General features: G+C 40.1%; 2 protein-coding genes across 6 annotated transcripts in view; one reads left to right on the top strand and one right to left on the bottom strand.

The window, feature by feature from the left end:
- Positions 1 to 10,920, bottom strand: part of ALDH1L2 (aldehyde dehydrogenase 1 family member L2) — a 34,115-nt gene extending 23,195 nt beyond the window's left edge. For 2 of the 4 annotated variants that reach the window (XM_065679794.1, XM_065679825.1), the window contains exons 1-3: positions 10,800 to 10,920; positions 4,743 to 4,884; positions 2,296 to 2,530 (exon numbers count right to left, since the gene is read on the bottom strand). In XM_065679794.1, coding sequence (XP_065535866.1) covers positions 2,296 to 2,530; positions 4,743 to 4,884; positions 10,800 to 10,850 — 428 coding nt within the window. In that variant the 5' untranslated portion in view covers positions 10,851 to 10,920. Of the gene's footprint in view, positions 1 to 2,295; positions 2,531 to 3,380; positions 3,503 to 4,742; positions 4,885 to 10,799 lie in introns of those variants that run through there. The other 2 variants (XM_065679804.1, XM_065679814.1) reach the window with 2 other exon arrangements.
- Positions 10,921 to 18,891: 7,971 nt separating this feature from the next.
- Positions 18,892 to 26,330, top strand: part of WASHC4 (WASH complex subunit 4) — a 39,357-nt gene continuing 31,918 nt past the window's right edge. Inside the window, exons 1-5 of one of the 2 annotated variants that reach the window (XM_065679766.1) lie at positions 18,892 to 19,001; positions 22,922 to 23,061; positions 24,094 to 24,147; positions 24,269 to 24,334; positions 24,509 to 24,554. In XM_065679766.1, the coding sequence (XP_065535838.1) occupies positions 18,941 to 19,001; positions 22,922 to 23,061; positions 24,094 to 24,147; positions 24,269 to 24,334; positions 24,509 to 24,554 (367 nt within the window). In that variant the 5' untranslated portion in view covers positions 18,892 to 18,940. The remainder of the gene's footprint in view (positions 19,002 to 22,921; positions 23,062 to 24,093; positions 24,148 to 24,268; positions 24,335 to 24,508; positions 24,555 to 26,330) is intronic. The other variant, XM_065679773.1, reaches the window with a different exon arrangement.

Genomic DNA, 26,330 nt, shown 5'->3' with positions numbered 1-26,330 from the left:
CGGACGGCTGCTGATAGCAAACTGGCAACAGCTAGAAGAGGCTGTAAAGGTTGAAGTGAGGAACTCCCGGAGGACCCAGGGTCCTTGCTCTTGCCTGGTGCCCCCTTAGCAATGCCTAATTCTCATAGGCTTCCTCCGTCATGCTGCGGGGGGAAAAAGGTCTGATCAGCACCAGGGCTGTAGCCACAACATGTGAAAGAAGTTGTGATGGGAACAAGGTGTGTAAGGATGAAACACAAGAATGGTGTGAGAATCCTATCTTAGATTAAAGGTCTTGAGCCAACAGCCTTTACCTGAGAAAGCAGAAATAGATGCTTACAGAAGGAGAATGCAAAATAGAGCACGACTTGATGGTATACCACTGGGAAACACTCCCATTTCTTCATCTCAGGGAATTCTGAGAGTTTGTACCTACATCTTCCTGTGGAATAGATCTTGATTAACTTTGCCACTTCTAGAGCTGTCTAGACATGCAGTTTCAAATTTAACAACAGACTGCAGAGTCCTCCTTTATTTAATCAAATTCTACTGCCCAATGTCTCTGCTGGCTGCCCTCTAACTTTTGATTAAGAATGAGCAATCTTTTCTTATTCACCTTTTCATGTCTTTCATGGCTGAAAACACTGCTGGCATATTTCCTTCCCAACGACATTTTTTCCAGTCTGAAAACTCCTAGTCTTCTATCATGTGGAGACTGTTCTATACCTCTGACCATCTTTCTTAGCCTTTTCTGAAGCATTTCTAGTTCCGTCATCTTCTAAATTAGATGTATTTAAGTATTTAAGATGTATTTATTATTCAAGATCCTTCCATGGTCTCTTTTCTGAGTGGCAACGATTAATCTGAATTTAATTACTTCTTACATATAGTTAGTATTTTTCCCTTCATGTGCATTACCTTATGTTTTTTAACTGAATTTGACCTCTCACTTTCTTGACCTCACATTCACCCACTTGTGTAGGAAGTGTATTCTTTATTAGATCCAAATCAAAGTGACTGATCTAAAATTTCGTCCTTCCACTTTCAGCCCTTTTAAAACTGATATTCTCTTGCTGTTTTCCAGTCCCCTGCACCAATGCAATCTGAAGGAATAGAAATGCTGCAGGCTGTCCCAAAGCTGCAGAACCTTTGCTTGAACGTCCCCTGGTCCTGAGAAAAGATTTCTATTCATTCATCAGTTTAATAAAAGTTCAGCTCAAGAGAATTGTTTTGACTTGTTCTGCACAAAGAAGGGCTCTGTGGTAATACAATCTCATGCTACTCCATCCTGAATACCAACACAGACTTCCTACTGTAGTATTCTTTTTGATAAGCACCTTTTTAAAATCACCTCTATCACTCTACACACCTCCCACCTTGAATGTATTTGGGAAAATAGTTACGATTCAATTTTATACCTTTAAAAGGTTGGTTTGGGTTGGGTTGGGTTTTTTTTTTTTTTTTACTTTTTCCTGGACTGCCTTACTCTTATTTTTCATCTGATTTGCCAGAGTTTATGGTCTTCTTGATTTTACTTACTTGGACACAACCGCCATTTTTGAAGAATTTCCTTACATCTCTAACAGTCTCCTCTACTCCTCTGTTTAAGTACTTCAGTTTAGCATTTTTGCCCATTAAGGATTAAAAATACAAAAAAAAAGCAAAATATGTTTTTGCTTTGAATCTACAATACTGTGTCTTTAGATAATCACTGTGCTGCCTGTAAGGTTCTTTTAAAATTATTCCTTCGTATTTAGGCAATTTCTTACTGAATTTGAACACTGTGATAATGGCATTTACGTTGTCACAAGAATGTTAGATCTGAGTCTACTGGGGTATGATTGCAGTGTAGTTCTTTGACAGGAACATTTTGAATCTAGCTTTGTGCATCACTCAGGAGGACAGCAAGATAAGGTTTTATTCTTGTAGATTCTCTTCTCTCTCCTCCCTTCCCTTAGACTGAATCAAGCCTCGCTGTGACACGTATCTAGTGCTTGTGGGGAATGAGCTACAAGGGCAGTGTTCTGCCTATGAAAACTCCAGATTGTAGCTTTGCCTATGTAAGTAAAATATATGAATGTACAGATCACATCACTGACCTTCCCAAAGTAACAGCTGCACTTGAATTGGAAATCCTAATGAATCTCAGGTATGAAATGCATTTCATGAACCAAATACTCAGCTGCTTCAGTGAAGTTCCTTCAGAGCACTTGCAAGTCAACAGAACTGTTGATGTAAACACCCATTTACATGAGTAATGGGTACAGACTAACATCCTAATGGGACACACACATAGTTTTGATGCACAAAACTCACCAGTTGATTGCAGAAGCTCCTCTGTGGCGTGGCAGGATGGATGGATGGTAAATGATTGAGCCATGTTTTGGGCAGTCAATAACATCCATGGGGATGAACTGTGTACAGAACGGAAGGACATTTAACTCTGCTCCAACTGATTTGTAGGCTGCAACTACCTCCTGGATAGGCTTGCCTTTAGCTCTCCATCTGGGGAACTTAAAAACAGGAGTTCCATCCTTCTCTGCTGCCAGTGCTGAGGGCCAAGGAAAAAAATATTTTTTTAATTCACATTTTGTGTTAAAAATCTAAACTGGAATCAGAGAGATATTGCACGACAAGTCAAGCAGATCAAGAGTATGATTACACAGTGCCCTTTGTACTGTTCTGTAAGCTGTCTTAAAGCCTTTGGTTTAGATATATTCTATTAATTCTGTCTTTTATTCTCATTCCTACAGCTTACTTTATTCTCAACATTAAGGTCACACAATGAAAGCAGAAAAGAATGATGAATGTTACTGACTGCTTAACAATGACACTTAATTACTTGTCCAGTCATTCAATTTGCCTGCAACTGGTTTGGTTTAGCAGAATTTAGATTTCTACTTCAGCAATTTGTATGCAAATATAACTACGTATAACTAAGATTCGTGTCAGCAGCATTTGGGCATATGGTGAAAATAATTACAGATGATGGTGGCCTTCACTAATTTCTTCAAAATTCTATTCACTGATGCCTTCTGGATATGCTTTTGTTTATCTGTGAGGCACACACTTTGTTTGAGTTACCCTCAAATTTAAGCTCAAAGATGAGAAAAAAAACAACTGCGCTGACTGTAGAGAGAATTTTCAGGTATTTGATAAATTCCATTGTGCAACTGTTTAATAACTCATCACAGAGAGCAGGAGTCAAACTGTACATCTGTTAAGTTGTATGCGTAATAGGAAGAAAAGGGAAAACAAGAAGAGTTACGGAAAATTCATCTAATTTATATTTCTATACACATTTTTATACTTTACTTTCTTTTTTGCACTTCTAAAATTGGATCTTGACTTTGACCTAAGCATCTTTAGCCTATTAACGTAGGTCTTAAGCAAATACTTACTTAAATACAAGCCCATGGAAGTTAGTGCATACTGCAATTTCTTTTAGAAACAAAAATTGTAGCTGTCTGAGGATACAGAAACATTTTTAAATTCCACTTGAGACTTAAGCTCTTTGAGTCATCTAGAAGTAAAAAGCAATAAAGTATCTAGTAATTTTTTAATATTGGGAGAGCAATAAACTAATTCTACAGTTTAGTTAAAGTAAATATACAATTAAAATCAATGGAAGATTTACTGAATTACATCTGCTAGTGTAATAACTGTACAATAAAAGCTTATATAATGTAAAAGTATTATGGGATGCTTCCAGAGCTGAAGAGTTGAATAGTTTTTTTCCTAAACAAATAGTTGCCTCCTCTACTTCTTCCAAATTAAATCTTTGTGATTTACTCTTTTAATGTGATTAAATCTTTTAATGAGGTAGAGTTACAGAATGCAATAAACTTGAGAACTATGTGCTAGCTTGGGAGCACCATAGTCCACACAAGTAAAAGTCATGTTTGATTCTTCTCTCATAAGAGTTCTGTAAAAGCATGTCAGGACCTGACCAAAAAAAGCCCCAAAACTGAGAGAGACTTGAACTTTAGACAGCTCATAGAATGTTAGTTTTAATTTCAGATTATCCATGAAAGTACATTCCATTCTGTCACTTCTATTTGCTAATCATATTATTTCACTATTTTTGTGCCAGTGAATAAAAAAACCCTAAAAGGTTACAATTCAGATTATTCCAAAGTAGCTTCTTTGTCCCGCTGGGTTCTGTTCTGAGTACAGTTCTGTTGTCAAGCAACAACTCTTTCTTTAGGAAGTCTAGAAAATCCTTATGCATCCTGACAGTGGAAAAAGCCAGAGCAAAGCCTCCTCAAATATTTTCAGTAGGTTTTCCATAGTCTAGGTGGAAGAGAAATAGGCTCTGCAGGAACACTGCAGCATACAAGCTTGTCAGGACAGGCAGAAAGCCCGGGATAAACAGTCTTGGCTCCACGCCTTGAGTGTCACAGCCAGCAGTGAAACAGGTGACAGACATCTGCACTTCAGTACAGGCTCAGCAGCTGTTTGCTTTAAGATACATTTCTAGCTCAGAATTACCTCTGGGGTGTACATTCAAATAAGGTACAGACATCAATTTATTTTTCAAATATCTTAATGTATGGCCCTGTATGGCTAGAAACAACTTTTAAATACTGACAAGGTTAAACTGGTTCTGGGACTTGTGTTTGTTAAAGCATAGTTCTTGTGCTGAATCAGTCTAATAAGGACAATATATGCAAGTCATTTCCATATAGATATCACCTCTCATGAAAAGGAAAGTTTGTTCTGTATGCCTGTAATTTTAAGATTTGGATTAAAGTTACGCTTACCCAAAGGATCAGCTTGTCCATTCTTGTCAGGCACTGTGAATACTCCCACAACTTTATGTCCCTCTTTTCTCAGCTTGTTATAAACTTCTTGCCCAAAAATACTTTGACCTATAAGGGCTAGCTTTAGCTTATGTTGATAAGCCTGGTAAAAAAAATTCAAACAGGGCATGTTATAGGACGAAAAGAAAATACATTAGAGCTTACATTTCTCTCTTGCACTTTCTTGATCAATGCTCATTTCAGTTTAAAGTGGAAGAGACTTTCTATTCCAATCACCTTTGAAGGAATAATAATTATTTTTTTTATTAATTACAAGCAATATACAATTCTGAGAGACCACACTTAACATGAAAGTATCATCTGAAAATGTCACTGATGTTTATATGGCTTTCCCAGATTATCATAAGACAGACCCACTGCTGGTTACAAGGGGCATATCAGGCTCCATGATCTTATTCAGATAGAACTAATGAGGTAAGAAATTAAAATGCATCTTTTGAAACAGATACATAAAACACTTTTTCTAGGCATAATTTAGGTGCCTGGAACACACCCTTTACTACAGGGATTTACCCTATAATTAAATGGTATTGTATTATTTGTGGTTAATATGTATAGGCTAAAGAAGATAAGCTTGCATTGTTCCTGCCAAGTTAAAGGTAATGAGCATCCATTTGATCCTCCTACAAGGAAATACTGCTAAACATGAGGTTCTCTTGCTGGATTTCCACTGTCTTCTGCATTTGCATCCCACTACACTAGACATGTGCTTTTAAGCTTCTTCAGACTGAGTATGCGGGAATAGCTGTCCCAACTTTTTATTTTTAGCATAGTTAGAATCACAACACCACTATGACACCAGGATATCATGTACTGCTATGTTATTTAAGTGCTTGCACCCTGAGAAACTACCAATACCTTCAGAGTCCCTTCAGATTTAGGAGACAATTGTGCTCCATTCTCACCCTATCTCCTGTCCCCTGCTTGTAACACCTTCTTTATCCCAGAACTGGTATTTCTGTAGCTGCATTAACTGGATTAGGGTACTGAGGAAGGGAGGCACTGACCTACCAAAATGTGGCTTGTTCTTAGCTGGATCTATTCACTGAAATATTTCATTGCACTGTCATGGGTCCTAACAGAGGTCCAGTGAGGGAGCAGGAACGAGCATGTAAGCACTGGCAGAAAGGTGGAACTGTCCCTATAAGCACTGCCTTTGCATTTTTCACCAGCTCCTGGAAACTTGAAGCCCTTGAAAAACAAATGGACTAGCAAACCTGGTTATGAAGGAAAGGTTTACATAGGATAAACATAAAACTTATCCTTCTGGAAGCTAAATCTGGTAGAAATTATTCCCAGACTCAATCTATAAAGATACATCCTCTTAGGAGGTATCCACATACTTCCCCCCCTCTTTATTCTTCAGCTTTCACAAATGGACTTTGACTTCCATTTTTTCTATATGACCCTTTAGATGCCATGAGCTTGGAATGATAAAAAAGAATCAAAGCACTGTTTGAATATCTTAACCACTGACTTTTGTTCTATATGTTGGCACTTGTTTGTTTTCCTCCTCCCTCCTCTTTTCCCTTTCTTATGGTGCTGAGAAAGGAGGATACTATTTGGGTTATCAATTGGATACCAATGGTCTAGACTACCAATCAAACCATATGAAAAGTTCTATGACAAAGAGAAATGTCTTGAAAAACAGGCTGCTCAAAACTGCAATCCATTTTCTTGCAATTCATTTCACAGCTGAAATACTACAGATGTATTTTCCTGGCTTCAATTTACATTTTACTTGTGCAGCTGTCCTGCAAAAAGGGAGTTACGAGTTAGTAAGTTCCATTACAGGAATACTGAAGTGTGCTTTTTACCTTTTGTATAGAACAATAGGAAATAACTATTTGGCCAGAGGCAGTATTCTTCCTCAGAATGAAACTGCATAGTAAAACTGTCGCTGTATTACAGCGTTAGTCAGCACTACTGCAACTGCAGTAGTAACAAGAAGATGCAAAGGTAGACATAACTCAGACTCTTGCAAAAATCAGACTGTTATATTTGGCTGGTAAAAAAGACTGTAAGACTGGTGATGATAATACTACTAACCAATGCTGCACTGCTGGCAGTATTGCCTAAAATATGGCCACGAGACAAGACATTGTTCTGAATTACAATGAGCACAACTTATCCTTGCAATGCAATCCTTATGTAGCAATGCCCAAGGGATGCTGGTAGATCTTACTACCAATGCTTTATGACTGATATCTTTGCTTGTACAGCCAAAATATTGCTGCACTATAAAAAGTAATTAATCATCAGATTTTGCTATTTTAACTATAGCAGGCAAGTTGAACTAACCTGCTGAATCACTGAACATGTTTGGCATGGTATTAAGACTCGTGATTTGGAACTGGCATGCAGTTCTAAGCATACGATTACTGTATTACTGTACTATGATTACTTGCTGATTACTGTAATAGCAGTAAATTATGCTAATTTACAGTGGTAGCCTAACTAATACTTTGAAGAAACTTTAAAGACAGTCCCGATGAGAATTATTTGACTTTCATCCTTTTGTTAACATCTCTCCATAAGAACACAAGACTGGATCTTCTTATCTAACAGATCTAGCCCTCCTCCATCACAAGCAATCATGTCACAGAATTGCTTTCATAATTTTACCCAACCTCCTTTTTAAAGTACTGACTTGCTGCCCTCTGTTGCTTTTCTTACACTTGGCCAATCTTCCTGTAATTTTAAGTCCAAATTTATCACCATTTTCAGAGCTACCTTTTCTCCACTTATTCACAAAGTGTTAATAGCATCTGCATCCTCTCTTCCTAAACTTAACTTTCAGTTCATGTTTCCCTGTGAATAAATCTGATTCTCATATTACATTGAACTGCATACCAGTTTGTTTCAAATAATGAGTTGCTGTAAATCAATATTGTTCCAGTAAAGCTACACATGCTTAATTTTTGTTAGTTGTGGCAGTGAGTCAATAAATGGTGAGAAGCAAGCAGAGAACACAACCCCCAAACAAGCAAATAAACAAACCCTGGCAAAATTGAGAAGACTGCAGACTGGCTAAGTCCCATTTCTTCATAGTAGTGCACAAAAGGATTAGCCTGGCAGCAAATCAGCTCGGCTGTCTCACACTTACAGAAAGTTACTCAAACGGGGACTGATTTAAATTTCAAGATGGATCTGGTAATTATGCTATGACCAGTGATTCTTGAGTTACTTCTCTAATGAATGATGTATGTGTGTTGAACGATTTCTATTAACATCTGGCTTAGACACAACAATTTGTTTGTAGTGCATTAACACATGCACTGCCATCGGTAAAAAGCAGGAGCCAAACCCACAAACAAGCCAGGATTTCTACGGAGTAAAAAAAAAAGAAAAGAAATTCCGTATGTAGAGGGGCTTGCATGATCAGGCCACAGATTCAGTCCTTCATTTCTTGTTGTATTTGAAAAATTACAGTTGAGCAACTGCACGAGATCTTATAGCCACCCTGCATCTTCTTCTGGAAACTCTCCTCAAGCATTTTCACCTAAGCTGAGTTAGACCTGTGAAAGTGGGAAGTCCTTTTAGAAGAATTTAATGTGGACGTAACACCCAATTAAAATGGAAATTCTGTAAGATTACACAGACATTAAAAACAGTTTGACGGCACATTTTGCCTGGTGTACCATAATGAGCGTTCATTAAGAAGCTGTAGAAAGGAAGCTCATTAAAGAACACCACAACAAACTTGTTAGTGAATAATGTGCTAGGTAGATACTGAATCAATATCACTAACATATAAAAAGATTAAACTTTATTGTGTGTATCAGTGATGTTAAGAGGTTATATTAGATGTCTTTTGCAGTTGCCTGGCTGACAACAGATGTATAACATTCATAAACAGATGCATGGGAAGGTTAATGGTCATGTAGTATCAGACAGGACTTTTTTTGCTGTACTTTTGTAAGGTTATCCAATTTCTAGTTATGGCAAACAATGCAATCCAGGTGGTTTATAGAGATCAGGCCTTTCTTTTATGACTGATCATAGGGTAATGTAGCTCTTATGACAGTGCTACCAAAACATAAGAATTTAGAAGGTTGTGCTCACTGTACTATAATTCCATTGTGTTCATTGTCTGAACTTTAATTTCTTCATTAAACTTCCATTTTGCTTATAATATAACACAGATTAATATTAATTCTCTTTTCCAAACTCTAGTGCTCCCAGTTTGGATGAAGAAAACCAGATAAAGATAAGGAGCATAAAACCTGACAACTGCTTGTAGAAGCAGTCTTATCTTGAATGCTCAACCTGTCTGAAATACCACTATTTCACCACCTCAATATGCAAGCACAGATTTCAGTTTCACTTCCCTAATTAAAAATTCTGTCCGTACCATCTGTTGATACTGTACTGGAATTTATTTTACAACAGCTCATTAAAAACTATACAGTGTTTTAACATCGGGTTTTTCTTTTTTTCCTCCAAAATACCTAACCAAAAATAATGCAAATAAATAAACAGAATTCAGCATGGAGAAGCAGCAAGAAGCAGCCTGACAAAGGCTGGTAACTATCTTGTCAAGTTCTAGTTCCTAACAATGAAAGACAAGTCCAAGAGCTACACTTTTTTCTCTCAGAAAAGTCTACTGTTACAAAACCTATCCATAGATGAATATTTATTTCATAGATAAAAATAATATTCTGTTACCAGCTTTTCTGTATGTGTGTCTAACATTCAATTGGTTATCAGTTTCTAATCAAATCTTTTGAAAACAAAGATTTAGCAACTGCTACTGTGGTTATGAAGCTTACTATCTTACTATGAAGATTACATTCTTTCATTTATTCTGTGTAAGAATTTAGTGAAGCTAGTGAATATTTTCATATGCTACATCTTTTTCTTTTTTTTTTTTTTAATTAATGTAGAATTTTGCCTCTTTGAAAAGCAGTACTGCAACTTTATTTCTATGGAGGTTGCCCCAACATGTGCTGAATGCCAGTGCTTCCAGATAGAAAGAAGCCTATCGTAGAACCTCCCCTCCTGTCTACACATCTAGAGGCAATGTGTTCTCACCAGTCATTCATTCACACTTTTTGGCACTGCAGACTGCATTTCCAGAAAGCTTGTGTTAAATCTCTGTATTATAATACACTCATGTAGATACCTTTGGAGGAATGCTGTCCTCATCCTAAACCAAGCAGTCAAATATGAAACAAAGAACTGTCTTTAGGAAAGGAAAAAGTCTCCCCCCAGCCTCATTCAGCTTGCCAAACCTACACATCTGGACAATTTGAATTGGGCAAGGCTTTCAGGGAGCAGTTACTTGCAAGAGTTCTGCAGTCCACATATCAAACAGGACATAAAGGATGGCCTGGAACAAATATTCAGAGCTGTAAAAAACTAAACCACGGGGTGCAGAGGAATTAAGACCATCAACCCGAGCAACCCACCACCATCCCAGAACTAGGAACTGGCGATGAGAAGGTCACAAACTCAACATGCTCCCCAGGCCAAAGCATAGGCTTCTTTCCGGCAGCGGGAATGGACATAGCCCTTTCTAACTGAGAAATCAACCTTCAGCTTCTCACTGGACAAATCCAGAGTGAGGGAGGCAGCGAACAGCCACACTCACATTGTTCTCAACACAGGACTACTGGGACTTATCACAGCATCGCTGGTGCCTGTTCCCCGCAGCTTCCAGGCACATCCCTGCAAGATGCAGCGCCCAGATGATGGCTGTGATCCCACCGCAGACCAGCCGGCCAAGATGCTGCTTCTGCGTCCAAACCAAGCCACCTCTGGAGCCCTTCTGACCTTCCCGCGCTGTACGCGCTCTATTAAAACCCCGGCAGAGACAATACGCATCACATTCTGAGAAATGCCACCTCCCGCTACTTTTTTCCCTCTGTGCTCGGCCCCTGGTTGCTCGCCGGCCGGGGCGACACACCGAGGAGCAGCCTCCGCCGTTCGCTCCCGATCACGGCACGGCACGATGGGAGGGGGACATATCCCCGCTGCCCGGCCCGCGCCACTCACCGCGGCCGTGGTGCAGATCGTCCGCAGCAGCCGGGGTGCTGTCCGCAGCATCTTGCGGAGCACCGCAGGGCCCCGAGCTCCCTCGGCTGCCCGGCACAGGCGGTGGCAGCGGAGCGCCTCGTCTGATGCAACCCGCGCCGATGCTGCTGGCGCCCCGCCAGCGCCTGCATCCGCGGCGAGCGCCCCCGCCCGGGCCCGCGGCGACCGGCGCGGAGGGTGGAGGGCGGGAGCTCCGCACCTGCCGCTCCCGCTGCCCCCGCCCCGCCGCGGAGAATGCACGGCGGGACCGGCGCCGGGAAACCGGCGGGGGGTGCAGGCGCCGTGCAGCCCCGGGGAGGTGGTGAGGAGCCTGGCGGGCGACTCTGCCCCGCCCCACATGGACCCCACATGGAGGACCCCACGCGTCCTCCGGCCGCGGGCTATGGTCACCTGGACAGTGCTTCATGGACCGAGGGCTGGGGTTTGAGTGGTACCCAGCACTCCCCTTCCGCCGGGGCCTCCACGGGGTTGGCGGAGAGATGGCCCCCGGCTTCGTCCCCTCTACCCAGGCGGCCGGGGAGACATTGATGTGAATCTTCTGTGCAAAGAATCGTGTAGATTATCGACCTGATTTTTTGGCTTATTGCATGTCAAAAATGCCAGTAATGAGGTTAACACACGTATTAATGACTTTCTGAAAATCCATACCGCAAACATCACTAAGTATTTTTAAAGCAGCTCACTCTACTTAATAATGGCAGAAAATCTTCCAACATTTGAGGTCGTCTGTTAACATAAATGTTTAAACTTCAATACTCTTCTAAAGCCACAACAAAATCTTCTTGTCAGAGCTATAGGAAAGGTCTTGAATATACAAATTCAAGCGCTAAAAATGCAATCAGAAGGCAAATGAAAATGACTCTCAAAGCAATATGAACAGTAAAACAGAAAGCTGAGAGGAGGGCAGTAGTGTAAACATCATTGAAAATTGGGTCAGGTTTAAACCCTAGCAACACTTGATCATAAAGAACAAGGGCAGATAAAAGAGTGGCAAGCACTTTGTTGCTGACAGGAAAATGAAGGTAAAAATAGAGAATTTTTTCTTACAGCTGAGTTGTGAAGCACATCAGATAGGTCAGAGGCAACCCATCAGCCAAATTTACGACCTACAGAGATGTTGCTTGTAGTAGAAAGTACAGAAAAGTCTTCCCTAGCACTTGCAAACATCCATTTCTCACTGTCTTTTTATGATGCTTTCCTGAAAAAAAAAAAAGCAACAGTAATCCTCAGGGTTTAACTGCAAGGCCCCCACCCTCTTCAGAGCACTTCAAATGCTCGGCTGTACCTGAAGGAAGAGAGAGCACTGCTGCAGAGCTGGGGACACGGGAAGAAGAGGTACTGCAAGAGGCAAACTGCCAGTCCCAAAGGAGGTCAGATTGGCGCTACACAATATCCCTGTGAGTAAAGTTACACAACGGCTTGCAGTAGGACTCTCATAACGTAATTAATGCCCCGATTTACTCCTGTGTAGCAAAACTATATCCCGCCTTTTATTGAAGGCTCTTGACAGTCTCAGAAGTGTCGATGGCATTGAGTGGAATCAACAGGAAGCATAATAAAACTTTTTAATTAAAATAAACCTCTGGACTTTGCTTTGCAATGAAAATTCAACAGGGAAAATCACTAGTCAGTAATTTCCTCTCTATGGGGTGAAAAAAACAGGGGTGTGCTTAGCACACTTCAGTGAAGATTCTTCTCATGGTGCCATCATTTGGAGTATATGATTTCCTAGATGATGGAAAGGTCAACCAAAGGAATTATTGAGTCTTTACTCCGAGACATTAAAAACTAAACTAGTAGAATTCATCAAAAAGTCCCTTTAGCAAGGGGGGGATGATATGTTTCTACAAGTGTTCCTTCTCTAGTACCTGTAGTACTATGGTTTTGAAATGAGTGGTGTACAGTAATGCCAGATTTTCAGTATGAAAGCTTAAAGATTTTGCTTTGTGGCTTATTTTAAGAATAGCATGTATTCTGTTGTTACTGGCTGCTTCTATGGGTATGTGACTTCATGTCTTCTAGTTATCTCACATAAGATCTATCAAATTTCATTGTTGAAACTAGTTTTTAAAAATACTCCCTCTTTAAATTGTACAATAAAAATGTTAAAACTCATAATTTCATTGGATTAAATTGCATCATTTAACTACTACATGCACTGTTGTCTTAAATGCCTGTTAATCTTCTTTTTGAATTAACATTTTTTGAAAGAAAGATTAATAATTGCACAGTTTGATAGGTCATGTTGTAGCAATACAGGAACTATACGCATGCACAAGACAGGCATGAGACTGACTAAACCCACTATGTGTTCAAATAAAAAGTAGAGACATCCAGTCCTTACTAAAGCAACTATCTCACTACCTCGGGTGGTAGGAGGACTCAGTGTATGTAGTCTTCCTATGACTTGATGGAAGCTGCACAAATTCCATATGATAGAGTGCAAGCAGCTTCTCCTACAAAAGCTGGCATTGAAATGGTCCTATACTGCAAAATTTGGAGCCAGATTCAAGCACTGAATCATGAAACTCCAAATCCTGGCTCATGATCCAAAATCCTCTTGGACTAGAACACCACATACTTGGCATTTAACCAGTGACACACAGGCTTATGGCAAAATACCTGGGTTTCCTAGTAAGCAATTTGTAATGACTTCTGGCTCCTTTGTTACACACACACAATGAAGACAATACAAAAACGCACATGGTAAAAGGACTAAAGTTTTAATTACTTTGCATATCTTCCTCTCAAAAAAACTCCAAACCTATTGAGACAATAATATATCTCCATTTACTTCACAGACTATTAAAATGTTAAGTGACAAAAGGGAAAAAACACAAGAGAAGGTGTCATTTGTCAGCAGAATCACGGCATAAAAAAGAGCTGGGGAATTAAATGTAGGCTTTACTTTAGATTTCATAGTAATGAGAGGGGCAGGGAGGCTAACAGGGGTAAGGGTGTGATAAATCACATGTGAGGATGGTATCTGCATACCACCAGCTTCTTCCTTATGATCATCATAGAATCATAGAATGGTTTGGGTTGGAAGGGATCTTAAAGATCATCTAGTTAGAGTGTTGAACTCAAATGCATGGGTTTTAACAACCACTTAACAAATGGACTACTTAGAATTTCAAGGATGTCTGTAAACAATTACGGTCAATTCAAATAATATGTTTTTTGTCATCCAGAAAAGGATTAGGTTGGCCTGCCCATCTGAGAGTGAGCAATAGGTCTTGTGTGACATAGTAAACTCCAACATCAGTGCTAAACACTGTAATGGTTACAATGCACTCCTCCAGGCTTTATGTTGTTTGGGAAAAGCGACACAAAGTATCCCCACTGATTTCTGTATGCCAGGAAGAAAAGTGCCTCCCAGATTATCAATATTTCTTGTCAATCTGGGGAGAAATCCTGGCTCCACTGGAATCAGTGTAAATTTATGTGATTGATTTAGAGCACGTTTTATACATTAACATTTCCCTCTTGCTTTTTTGAATTCCAGTTCCTGCCCTTCTTTCTTAAAGCCAAAATTCAGCTTTGAAAAAACCCTCGGTTATCTGCAGTAAACTTTCCAGCATGGGCTTCCCCCTTTCTGTTCCCTAATTTTCCAGAGATGTATGTCAGCAAGTCGCAAATACATATAGGGGATTATGTATACAAAACCTATTCAGGAGCTAATCATGCTCATTCAATAGCATGCTCACAAAGCAAAATGGGTTCATAGGTGCAGAAACGTACAGAACAAATATAAAATAACATAATCCAATCCATCTGAACATTATAAATCATAGTTGATTTCTGTGAAGCAGAAGTTATTTACTGTCTTTGAAGATATCATGACTTGGCAAGATCTTTAGGGAAGGCTGTGTTCCACAGGACTCTTGAGTATGTGCACATACTGAAGAGCCTGGGAAACTGCTCAGAATCTTCCAGGATTTGCTGTCTCTTGAAAATCATGCTCTGGGATTCAATAATCAACTACATTAGCTCTGCATAGGCTTTTTGTCATTGGAAATCAGCTTTGATGGGGCTTTTCGTGATTAATAAAGATTTGGTCATAGTTCAGACTCAAATTCTTGAGGAGTACACCCAGTTTTAAACATTGAGTAATTAAAAAAAATGTAAAGTAAGGCTTTGTACTGGTTATTCCCTAACTATGTTAATTGCATGGCAAGTTTCAACTCAAATCTTATACACAGAAACTTTTCATGTTTTTCCACTTGCTGCAGAAAGGTTTCACGGGAAAGTTATTTCTTGTTTTATTTCTGCAACATTTGTATTTAAAACTTTTTTCTTACTATTTTTTTCCGCTGGGTCTTAACTTCATTTCAGGCCAGACACCCAGACAACAGTAAAGCTTTCAAAACATACTCATACAGATTTTCTGCCATTTAGACAGCTATTTAAAACTTTATGCATAACATCTCATTTTTCCAGAGTAGCCAAAAGGAGGCATATATATGATAAGGAAAGGGAATTATTTTACCAATTTAACCAGTATAAAGAATTATCATGTGCAGATGCCTCACTCATATGCGTAAATGAAAACATCTCAAATTCCGTACAATAGAATTGAAACTACTTCTCCCAAAGTTGCCATTATTTTTGTGTAACAGAGTTGTTAAAAGTGTATCTCAGAGAGTAAATCCTTTTGGAGAATCTTGCCACAAAAACTTTGAGTAAGAACTTTATTTTATTTAAAATTTTCAGAGAGCTAAGTATTAAATGTTCCACAGCAGGAATATATAGCGTAGTTTCCTGCAGATCCAGCAAGCCAAATTCTTTCTGTTACAAGTAACTACAATTCTATTAGTCTTGGTGGAGCTTTGCCTGTATACACAAGAAGAAACTTTTGCTTTGGATGCTTTTCACCAGTTTGGTTGGGTTTTCTTGTTGTTGTTTTTGTTTGATTAGTTTGGGTTTTGCTGGTTTTCATTTGTTCGTTTTAATAAAATGGTTCCTGTTTGAATGCTACATAAGTTTTTAATAAGCTTTCAAACGTCATGAAAATACTGTGTAAAAATACCAGGTAACTGTATTGTCCAATATTGAATGATATTTCCAACTGGGATAATTTCAAAAGAAAAAAGATGGTTAGTAACTCATGGAGTCAGACCCCACTGGATTTACGAATCCATACATACTTAACAACTCCATAAATAAAATGCTCATGATACCATATTAATGCTACTATATTATACCATACTTCATTCTCTTACCTACTCTTTCTAGTACTCAAGTGTAACAAGTAATTTTGGCTGGAAGATATTTATGTTCACATTTCACTCAGTTCATGCGAAAGTCCAATATGAAATTTTACTTTCATGATCATTTTGGTCTGGTCAAAAGAAATTGTTTTCTCAATTATGCCTGTCTTTAATAAAATTCATCTTATAAAAATCACTGTCCTAAAGTCTAAAGACTTTTTTGACCACTGTATTATCTGACAATACTAACAGATAATTGAGCAATATTAGCAATTTCTATAAACCTGTACCAAATAAAAGCTTCCTGGTACCAGTGGAAGCCACGAGTGTCACCCAACTTTCAGAAATTATGTTTACATAAATAATTTCACATGAACAAACAGCATAAAACCATTCACTGATAAGAGAGCACAGAAAACTCATCAATCAAAACTGAGCTAGTCTTGCTGTCACTAAAACAGTCAGCTTCAACGTGAAGTCTAAATCAGATTTTCGAAAGACAGAAATTCTAGCAGCATCTACAATTGACCTAAGTAACTTCGGTGTAAGCAACATAACACTGCCACCTACTGAGCCAAAGGAAAACCCAGTAAGAAGTCATTTAAACAACTGCGTCGTCGATGGCAGCACAAAATTTAACTGGTGTACTTACTTGAGTCTAATTGTGCTTTTTTTTTTTTTTTCCCAGCTACAGAGCCTCCTGCTCCATTAAAAAAAAAAAAAGCACTATTTCAATACGTTTTCTTTTACAATAATATTCTTTTTCCATATTTGGCACAAAGGTTACATCAGCTTTTGCTGTGAGGCTCACAGTGCACTCTGGTGTGGCCATAGTATAGATCAACCATTTGGATTACCTTGCATGCAGTTTTGACAGTCTCACAACGTTGTGATAACCAGCCCTACAGTATTTCATTCTTTACAAATTCAGTTCAGATGTGTGGAAGGGAGCGCCCTACCAAGTGCCAGTTGTACAGGTTTCTCTATTGTACCATGGGGCAGAATTCAAGGACATGTTTTTCTGAGACAGGCAACAAACGTCTTGGTGATTACTTTTTAAGCAGTCTGAAGGCCTCTGTTTATGTGCAGTCTTCCATAGCTGAAAGAAACAGTATTTGTTTCAAAGAAAGCATATATGGTTTGTAGAGAAAAGTTTTCTATTGCTTTGTTTTGCTTTCCAAAACCGGAAGACACATCTTGGCTTTGAATAAATGTATAGCAGCTCAATAAAAGCTGCCTCTGCAAGGCTGCAGACTGAAAGCAGCCTAGCATAAACTGTAGTTTCATTTTGTGTAATACAGATTAACTCTTTAGGGACACTTGTGTTCACTGCCAGCTGTCAATGTCCTGCACAATTAAAATTCTAAGGACTTAGAAATCCCATTATGAACATCTTAAGTTTGCACAGAAGCCAATAAGTGGAAGAGATGTATTTACATTATGGTTACTTGACAAAGTTTCCTTCCCTAAACAACAACCCCCCCCCCCCAACCAAACAAAAAAGAGTTATTCCAAACACTGTTTATGTTGTTTCACACAAAACTAAATTTGACCTCTTCTCTCCCAGACACAGGTTGGTCTCCTAGAATGCACTTGAAGTAGGTAAAAACTCATCAACAATACACCTGCCAACTGGATCTTTCTTCCCTAAAAACTTTAAAAATCAATAGATTCCAAAGGATGGATTCATTTTAATCAGAAAACAACTACAGTAGGTGCTATTTTCAGACCTGCTGCATTATAGAGTTCGTTTTTATGGATGGTCCTGCACTTACTGATACATCTCTCATCAGAGTTGCTATTTTTGTTGCTCCTTCCCCACTGACATCGCTAATGCTCTCATTGACGCTGCTTTTGAAGCCATTTCCTTTTCTGCTGATGCTACACATTCTGCTGAGGTAATGTAATTGCTGCGGTCATTTTAATGGCCCTGAACGGCTGCTTGTCTTGCTATCCAAAGTACTTCTATTTTTATTTTCTGATATTATACCCACCCGGGCCCTGAAATAAAATAAAGAAGCAGTGACTGACCGCCTGCAGGTAAGTACCTCATGGCTCTGCGTGACAACAAACGACAGGGAGATAGATGATGGCAAATGACAGGGAGGAGATTAGACGGCAGCGCTGCAGCAGTCACTCCGTGCAGCTGCCTCTGAGCTCCAGACCCTCCCTCAGAGCTGGCACAGTTCCTCCCACCGCTTCCTTCCTCCCGCATGAGGACGGGGAAGCGCTGGGAGGGTGCCACAGCACCGGCTTCACTCGGCAGAACAACGTGACAGGGGTGTGGAACACGGGCTGCGGCCCTGCTCACCAGGGGAAAAGCAGAAAAGCCAACAAAGCCCCGATTCCTCGGATCTCCAGATCCCAAGCTCGGTGGGGCAGGGGAATCAGAGGAAAGAGTGGAGGACTCCCCTACCCCACCGCACCTCTGAGGCGCCGCTGCTTGCTCCTCAGGAACCTCGGCAGCACCACCGCTCTCTTCCTGCACCGTGGGGCCACCTGCCTCCCCCTCGCTCTCCCTCTGCTCTAATACCCCTGACCTCCGCAGTGGGGCAGGCACTTTCCGGCACCGGCCCTCCGAGCCGTGAGGGAGCCGTGAGGGGGCCGTGAGGGAGCCGTGAGGGAGCCGTGAGGGGGCCGTGAGGGGGCCGTGAGGGAGCCGTGAGGGGGCCGTGAGGGAGCCGTGAGGGGCGGGGCACACGGCACCGGTTCGGGGCCGCCCGGGAGGGGCGGCGGTGTGGCAGCGGCTGTCCTCCAGGGGGCGCTGCCGCCCGCCCCGCCTGGAGTCCAACCCCGCCTCTCCCCCTTTCCCCTCCGCCTCCATTTCCCAGAGGGCGGCGCGGAAGCGGGGCAGGAAGTCTCGTGCGCCTGAGTCGGGGGGGAGCGGGCGCGATGGCGCTGGAGACCCTGTCCCCGGACTGGGAGTTCGACCGCCTCGATGACGGCTCGCAGAGTGAGCGCGGGCGGGGCCGGCGCCGGGGCTGCTGCGGTAACGCCACGGGGCGGGGGGAGGCGCGGGCTGAGCCCCCTCGCAGCTCCTCACCCCTCTCGGCACCTCGCGTGGCTGTATTCCCGGTGGGAGCAGTGGGAGGAAGGAAGGGACGGAGGGAGCGAGAAGAAAGCGGTCGTGGGAGCTGAGCGAGGTCACCCCCCCCCAGCTTCCCCTACGGACCCTGCCCGGAGAAGGGAACCTGGCTCTCGCCGCGCCCCTTCGCACGGCCCTTCCTCCTCCTCCGGTTAGGCCCGCGGGGTGGGCTGTGGCGGTGACCCGTTTTCCTCCCTCCGCTCCCTCCGTAGTTGTCAGGGGTTGTTGAGGGTGAGAGGGTGGCTTTCCCAACCCTTCAGCCTTCGCTCCCTTCGGGGAGTCTCCTCCAGTGCCACCCGCGCGGCAGGGAGCGGGCGGGCAGTCTTCCGTGACTTTCTTTCCTTGCGCGAAGCGGGCAGGAGGAACGGATGCTTGCCGTGGGGATGGGGTTTCTTTCCTTCCCGACCGTATCTCCTGGCTCACCGGTTTGTGCAGTTGCTTCTTCGGTTTGCTGGAGAAGTCACGTCGAGATGAATTAGTTGTACGCAGCTTCTGTTGGTGAAAGGTTGCTGGTATGGAGTTGGGTGGTCACTTGCGGTTTCACCTTTAAAAATAATTAAGTAAGACCTTGAGATGCTAAAGTCGTTGTCAGTGGGTTTGTGTGCCCGTAAAAATCCACGTTTTTCTCAGCCCGTGGAGGTGACCTACTTTCTAAACGTGGAACGTGCATGGTTGTCACACTGTAAAGCACACCGTAAAATGAACAGAGCCAAATTAATACACCAGGTGTTGCTGTGAAAATATGTCACTCACGGACCAACTGTTTCACGTAGAATGTTATCCTAAGGGATGATGCTGTTTGTGCCGTATTCATTTGATCTGGATTTCAGTGGAAACTGAAGCTGTCCTGAGCTGAGATTTTTTGCCAGTTCTCTAGCTGCAGGGTGGCAAATGTAGCTTTTACTCAAAATACCATGTTGCCACCAGTTTGGCCGTGACAAAGTGCAGCTATGAGAACTTTCCATGATATAATATGCTCTGTTAGCAACATCTTGATGGTGAACAAACAGGCTGATCTACTGAGAGCAGCACACAACATTCTCCTAGAGAAAAGCCAAAGAAAAATCCTGTGACTTGAAAACTTGTTTTGTTGTTGCCTACTTTCACCTTATATCATTAAGCTTTAGCAATTATAATGTTCTCAACTGAGGGCACAAGATACTAAGTAAGTCTGTCTTGTTGCATCTCTGTCTTAGAAATGTATGGATAATGTACTTGCAAATCCTGTGGCAGTAAGTCCATTGAATATTACTGATTTTATGGAAAGATAAGCTGATGGATCTGTACTACTGAGTAGATCTCTTGCATTCTTCTAACTGTAATGCTTTCAGTTTATCACCTGAGGAGAAACTAAATCAAACTTTATTGTAAACAGATTGTACCTTATGAAGTAGTATGTATGCTGCTCTGAAGAAAAAGAAAACAACTGCTTTCTGTGATTTCTTTTTTTTCCATGTGAGCCAGTTTTAGGATTTTTTTTTTTTTGCTGCATCTTAAAAAGCTTCCCTCCATCTCGAAGTCATTTTTTATCAGTTCAACCCTGCCTATCTCTGGCTAGCTAATACCTTTCACTCTCTTATCTCTAAAATAGTGAGAAGCTATTCACACCTCTTATTTTACATAGGATCAGTACAAGGTGGTAAATTGATGGCTATCAATAGATAAGTATTTGGAAATACTTAATATAGCTCAACATAACTATTACTATTGTTCAAAATCCATCATTTGGCTGCTGGAAAGGTGACTGTGAGTCTCTAGCAGGGTGCTGCTGTGAGATTTTTGTTTGAGAAATACTGCCTGTTTCATAGGGAATTGCTTTGAACAGCAGTGTCAATTCATTCTCTTGTATGACTTGGAAGCTTTTTTTGTTCTTCCTATAAAGCCCCAATGTCTGCCAGTTTCTCTGCTCTTAGTTTGTCTTTTATGCAAAGGGAGGAAAAGGGAACTGGGGGAATACCTCAGCATATCTCCATAGTAGGTCTTTGTACTCCAAATTTTCTAGCAAGTAAAGTACTGAAGCTGACATGGTGGCTAGGTAAACTGCTCTGCAGGGCTCTGCATCCATCAGTGTTTTACTGGTTTTCTGAAGCAGAGCTTCCAGAAAATGCACTGGAAGGAGCCTGAAAGATGAGATGGATTTGATGGACTAGAATAATATGATGGTACAATTCAAGGGCTGCATGTCTGGAGTGCACACTGCGGATGGAGAGCTTTTTGTTTGCTTGGCTCCTATCTGTTTACAAGGAGTTCAGTCTTCTTATTTTGACAGTGCCTGTGCGCTGTCTAGGCTGCAGGTACAGGTAGAACCCAATGGCTCTAGTGCAGAACTTAGTGTAGGAGAGTTTACTGTGCACCTTGGATAGGCTTTGCAGTCCATATGCCTTTACAGCTGGCATTGCTGCTGGGTTCATAGTAGTAGCTTAGAATTAGTTCCTGACTTCACTGCAGTCATTTCTCCTTCCAGGTCTCAACCTTCCTGTGCATGGTCCTTCTCATCTTTTCCTTATTAATTTGTCCTTATTCATTCTTCCACTAATGCCCAGTGCAGTGTCTTAGTCAAATATTCTTTTCTCCAAAAAAATGTCTGATAATTGATTCAGCAGTGCTCTCCTACTGAAGTAGTCATCCACTACCATTTGCTCAGTTATTGACAATGTGGATGAGTAAGAGGTTAAACATGCAGAATAGAAGAATATGTTTTCTTAACTTTCTAGAGCGGCCTACTTGCTGAAATTGAAAAGAGCTATAGGAGAGTAGAATTCTTGTTTGGAAACAGTTCAGTTGTTCAGCTGATTTGCCTTCTCTGACTTTTACAGATAATCCTATTTTCAGCAAATAACAGAAGATTGTGAGCTATTAGATTTGTTACCTAATTATGGGGAAGACACTTTAGTCTTCACATGAAAAAGGATTGTACTTCCCTACTGAGCATAGAACCTTGAGTGGTACTCATACACTCTGTAGTTCAAATTATGCAACTAAGTCAGTAACTATATATAATTTGGGGAGGAGGGGAGTGTATCTTGCTGTGGGAAGAAAAAAGATCAGGATAGAGTGAATGGAACTTTTGTGGACCAATTGTATTTAGGCTTACTTTGCTAATTAATACCACTGTTCTCGGTGTTTGACCAGCTGAATGTTACCTTTTGAACTTACTTGCCCCGAACATTAACAGGACGGCTGTGCATTTCAATGTCCAAGTATTAAGCAAAGACAAGTTCTGTTTGAAGATGGTGAATTTGAAAGGGGGAGGAATAATTAAAAGCTATCAACTTCCATCTAATGCCCAGATATCTTACTGAGAGGTACCAGAGAGTGAGTGAAAGGAGCATTGTTACTGATTCGTCTGCTACTCAGGGTGAACTGTTCAGACCCATTGCCTCAAAGTTCTAATATAATTGTATATGTACTGTTTCAGCCAATGTGTTATGGGTTCCACAGTTGTTTCTTTGCTCAGCATCTTGATGTGATTTGTTTAAGATCTCTTGTGGTTTGTTAAGATCTTAGCTTGAAAGAATGTACATTTAAAAATTTCTGCAAACCACTCTGACTGGTATTCTTTAAGTAGTATTTGGATTTCTTTCAAACTGACAATAAGTTTTAGGATTGTTGTTAAACAAATAAGAACTTTGTATTAAAGATGTGATGGTGTTAAGGAAGAGTGCTGCAGCAAAATGAGGAATACAGTACTAAAGCTAAATAGCATCAGATTAAATATTTCTAAATAAAATTGAGATTGTAGTGTAGTTAACAGTCTATAAAATTGTACAAATGTTATCAATTCTCAGAAATTCATGCTGAAGTGCAATTGAAGAATTATGGAAAATTTCTTGAGGAATATACATCTCAGCTGAAGAGAATTGAAGATGCTTTGGATGACTCTGTTGGAGATGTTTGGGACTTCAGCCTTGATCCCATTGCATTAAAGGTCTTAATATATTTAATATGCATTGCAACTGTTATTTTCCTACTTTCTCCTTCCCTTCAAAACCTGAGATTTAAAAGGCTCAGATGTTTGTGCTCTTAAAATTTTGACATTTGTGTTTGAAAAACCTATCCAATACTATTTTAATTATCAAGCAGTTAATAAATTGGTGCATATCATAAGAGAAGATGATTTCACATTATTCATTTGCAGTGTTTCAGTTACTAGTTGAAGTTAAATGAATTTATAGTTCTTCATGTGTTGGGAAGGCCAAGTCCAGCAAACCTCTTCCCTCTGGGGCTAGGCTTCCAGAAGAGCTCACTAATAGCTGTATAACTGCAGAATGAACTGTATGTGTATTTGTAGTTGTGTTGTGACTTAATGGCCTTGGTACAGTGTTTTCTGTCCTCCAGAGGCAGCTATTTCCTTGGTCATAAGTTCTCTGCAAAGCATTGGGTTTTTTTTTCTTATCACTGAATTTGCGGATATCATTTAAAAACACTTTTGTTACTATATGAAACTTGTCTGTTCTGAAGATGTAGTCTCAAGCAATCATCTGCCTGAATGGTTTAAATAAACTCTGTGGTGCACCAAAGTGCTGGATATACATGAACTAGTCAATATCATGGCTGAGTTCAGTACAAAATGTCAGTGCCTGCATACAGCTATATGCTTTGCATCCTGTTTCTTGCATTTGGGGTTCTTAATTCAGGGTTTGGATTTCCTAAGCTGTTTTTTCCTACATACTCCGTAATGACCATGCTTTTGTGTTCCAAGTTTTATAAGTAAATTGTCGTAAATGTTATATAGTATGTCTAGTTATTTGCCTTTCTGCCTAGAGCAAAAGGAAAGGTATTTCCATGTAAATGCGAATGGAGGAGATTTGCTGCAGCATAGGCTGCCTGTAACCTGCAGTTATTGCTCTCTTATTACTGACTGAGATTAAACTGGGGAAGAAGGGAATACGTACCTAGTTGGATAAATGAATTTTTGGCCAATATTTTCTGAAGTTGTTTGGTTTTTTTTTAATTTTAGCTTTTGCCGTATGAACAGTCCTCCCTATTAGAACTCATAAAGACAGAAAACAAGGTAAGAGCTTTACGCTTAAAAGAAAAAAATAAGTAGAAGTTTTCTAGTTAAAACCAAGCCTTCTAAAAGTGGATTTATATGTAATCTGTGTGTTTTCCCCCTCCCCCCCCTTTGAGTCTAGGTTCTAAACAAAGTAATAACTGTGTACGCTGCTCTCTGCTGTGAAATCAAGAAGTTAAAATATGAGGTAAATTCAACTGTCTTTTATTACTGTTTGTATGAAAATGGTTGCAGATTGGCAAGCTGATGTATAAATTTATTCTTTAGCAGTAAAGAAACAAGATATGATGTCTAAATAATTTTTGTAGCACGGTTACATCTATTGTATTTATTAAAAACAAATTTCTGCTTTTGTTGTTAGGCAGAAACTAAATTTTATAATGGCCTCTTGTTTTATGGAGAAGGAGGTAAGTAGCTCCCTTTAAAGTAAAAGTTTGTAGTTTTATTATTGCTTCAGATTATATTCAGTTCTACAATAAGTATATTTTTAATATATGGATACGTGCTTTCTCAGTTTCTTTGACTGATGGACACCGAGTAGCAGACTTTAAGGTTATAGGGATGTATGTTAGCGTCTTTTCACTGTCCTGAGTTAGCTTAAGATAACAGTAACATTTATCTGTAAGGTCCTGTTACTTGCAGTGAGTGTTCTCACATTAAAAGAGATGTTGTGGCGGCCTTGTTTACATGAGAAATAGGGAGTGTAGGCTGTTAAGGTTGTATTAAATGTATAATAAACAGCTTATATACTGCAGCGCCTGTTTTTTCAAAGTATGGCATTGAAAACCAGTTTTTCACATATAAACACATCCTAAACTAACTTATTTCCTACTGGGACTAAATTTTTACTTTGGTTGAGTAAAACAGTAAGTCTTTAATTTGATTGTAATAAAACAATGAAACCCTTGAGAAGTAACTTGGACTATATAATTATAGTTGTTCCATGAGAAGCTGTAGTGTGTTGATATCACCTGCTTTTCAAGGGCAGGTAATAGCACTCATATTACTGTTCATGACATAATAGAATACTGACTATAAGTCAATTCAGTTGACAAATCATGAGACCCTGCTTTAGGTGAAACCTGCTTTTTGTCTTGGAGTTAAACTGCTAACTCATCCAAAGGCTTGGTCTTAAGCTTCCACCTTAAAGGATGCTAGTCTGGGAATAAGCGCAGTTCTTGGTCCTGAGCACTGAATGTATTGAGTTGTTTTAGACGTATCGCCTAACTTTGTTTTCTGTTTCAGAAACTTCTCATAGTAGTCTTATAAAAGGGCTTTTTAAAAGCTTTTCGAGAGCTTTGACTGTGACAGAAGTGTTGGGGAATGTGAAATCGTTGAGCTAAGGACTGTTTACCAATGTTTCAAGTGCTATATGACTGTTCTGGTTCAGTTAAGGAATGTGAAGAAGTATGGGTTTTGTTGGTTTGTTGCTTTACCTTTATTTTTTTTTTTTTGTTATTAGATTCTTCTTATCAGGCAAAGTTTTAAATATCTTAAAGTATGATTTTTGGCAGCATATCACTAAGGAATCACTGAAAACTTTTCAATGTTTCTAACATGAAAAAAGTCAGACTGTTACAGATTAACATATTGCAGCACCAGTTTGTTCCTGATGGGTGTTCTGCAGGGAATGCTTGAGAATGGCAGGAGCTGAGAGGTCAGCCTTCTGTGAGTTAGGCAGGGATGCTGAAATTAGATTCTCCGTTTCTGTATCCCTCCTTGTGGCATCTGCTTTGATAACAGCAAGCCTGCTTACTTAAAACAGCTGGCTCAATGATGGCTGGAATTTAAACAAATACTGTCCTGGCCTTTTTCTTCTGTATAAGAAACATTTGGTTTTTTCATTTTGTCCATGGAGTGACTAGGACTAATCTAGGAACTTTGAAAATTTAGTTGGACAGTAAATAATTACTAGTGGATGTTCCTCATAATATAAATACCTACTGGTTTCATACAAACTTTTTAAAATGGAATCTTTTCTATGAAGTTAGATACTATATATGCCTTTAAAGAATTGTTTCTTATTCTTTATTTTGTTTCAGGTGTGAGGGAGACTTTTTTTCCTGCTTTTTATCTAATTTGTGAGCTGTAGTTTTTAATGAGAAGGAAACTTCAAAACTGCCCAGCCTAAGAGAGCAAAATTAAAAGCTTTTAAGGTTTCATCAGTATGCTTACAATAGTAT

The sequence above is a fragment of the Lathamus discolor genome, chromosome 1 (genome assembly GCF_037157495.1).
Source record: "Lathamus discolor isolate bLatDis1 chromosome 1, bLatDis1.hap1, whole genome shotgun sequence".
Lineage (NCBI taxonomy): Eukaryota > Metazoa > Chordata > Aves > Psittaciformes > Psittacidae > Lathamus > Lathamus discolor.
The sequence above is the reverse complement of the archived record's forward strand: the minus strand, read 5'-3'. Positions and strand labels throughout refer to the sequence as shown.